At 51.2% G+C, this 1,807-nt stretch overlaps 1 protein-coding gene across 1 annotated transcript in view; it reads right to left on the reverse strand.

Annotated features, from left to right (window-relative positions):
- LOC110286383 (nuclear RNA export factor 2-like) overlaps nucleotides 1-1,140 on the reverse strand; it is a 19,275-nt gene extending 18,135 nt beyond the window's left edge. Inside the window, exon 1 of the mRNA XM_021152753.1 lies at nucleotides 1,084-1,140. Within this exon, the coding sequence (XP_021008412.1) occupies nucleotides 1,084-1,118 (35 nt within the window). The 5' untranslated portion in view covers nucleotides 1,119-1,140. The remainder of the gene's footprint in view (nucleotides 1-1,083) is intronic.
- Between the last annotated feature and the right edge of the window lie 667 nt (nucleotides 1,141-1,807).

Consider the following 1,807-nt stretch of genomic DNA (forward strand, 5'->3'; position numbering starts at 1 on the left):
CCCCCCGCCAGAGTCAGTCCCCCCGCCCCCGCCCCTTGGCGGCTCCAGGCAGCACCATTTTGCATCCCCACCAAGGCATTCTTATCTAGTCAACAACTCCCCTACTAAGGCCGCCCACACCCCGCGTGTCCCACCCCGTAGCGACAGCTCATCTCCCCAACTGTGGATTCCCTGTGGCTATGTTGTCTCCTCACTATGGTACCCACCTTGGTACCTGGCTACCCAGGTCACTTCACCTCTAAACTGTGGCTTTCCCGTGGCGCTCAGGCTCCCCCGCCCGTCCCCTCCTCGGCCATTTTGCCCCTTCCACCCGCCGCTTCGCCTTCCCACCGTGGTTCTTGGTACCGTACTCCTCCACTACTTCGTCTCCCCACTGTGACTCCCCACGCCTTGCCTCCCTGAGGTGACCCGCTTCGCCTTTAGGCGGTCTTTGCTTTCCCGCTTAGAAGCGTGGCCACCTCGATGTGGCTCTGTCACCCTCAGAAGTCTACTTTGCTGCTTTGCCTACTTTTGGGCTTTTCCCACTAGTAACTTTCAAACTCGGAGGCGGTGGATCCCAGGCATTTTGCCAACCGGCCACTGTCACCACTTTTGGTCCCCTCTGCTGCTTTTCTGTGGTGGACTCTCGCTGCTTTCCCGCCATTTCCCGCCTCTTGCCTCTGGTGTCGCGGTATCCTTCCTTGACCTCACCCTCAGTCTCACCACCACAAAACTAGATGGCCGATGACCACAACCCACTCTCTGCACACAGGGTTTCCCTATCATTCGTGAAAAAAGTCAGCCACATTAATAAAATGTCCCTTGGCCTCCATGGAGACCCCTCACCTCAGCATCTCAGCGGGCCACCTCTGAGCAAATCTGTAGAACCATCTAGGTCTTCTAACATAAATCCCCCTACCCTACCACGGGCGAGATAGAAAAGTCCAAGGACTTTAGACAGAGCCGAGCCAGAAGGAATCACAGCTCTAAAGATACGCTCTTCCCCAGATATGCCGCCGCCATCAGTATAACTAATGGCTGCAGCTTGGTACTTACTCTTCAGAGATGGGTATAAGAGTAATAAAAACTACTTTGGCACCCTACCTGCCTTGCAGATTCTCATTTGGAGAGGACCACATTACCCCAACGACTACACGGAACGGCTGCTCGCTCGCTCTGTCTAGTCTCCAGGAAACTGAGACGTTCCTCGTGCACTCTTCAAACGCCAGCGTCACGTGGCAACGTGACGGAGTAAATAACGGAGGCTCACGTGATCATTGCGTGCTGCGTACGTAAACTCAAAATTCAGACACAGATATAGAGATTTGGCTCAGGCCTCTTTTACGTTTGTCACCCCTGTTATGTCAAGAGCCCCCTGGCTGCACGGAGTGGGTCGTCATTACTATTTACTTAGGTTGAAACCTACGTACATAGGTACATACACGTACGTAGTGGGACTTTAATCTCCGCACTCTGGAGGCAGAGAGTTGATTTCCTGTGAGTTTGCGGCCAGCCTGGGCGACAAAATAAAATCTTGTCTCAATAGTAATGATAATAATGATAATAATAATAATAATAATAATAATATAATAGCAAAGTGAGCCTGACACCATGTTTGTACAAACTGACACATGAGATGCTGTGAACAGGGGAACCTTATACCTAAGCATATCACCCTACTGATATAGACTTAAATGTTAGTTTAATTGGGCATGCCTTTTACCCTGGATTTCCTTTTTTTCTGCTTAGCAAAAGCTAACTCCAGGCCCCATGCACTATCCACCCACATTCCTTGACTAAATGAGGCTGCCAGATACTCTGTCATCAA

The sequence above is a fragment of the Mus caroli genome, chromosome X (assembly GCF_900094665.2).
Source record: "Mus caroli chromosome X, CAROLI_EIJ_v1.1, whole genome shotgun sequence".
In the NCBI taxonomy this organism is placed as follows: domain Eukaryota; kingdom Metazoa; phylum Chordata; class Mammalia; order Rodentia; family Muridae; genus Mus; species Mus caroli.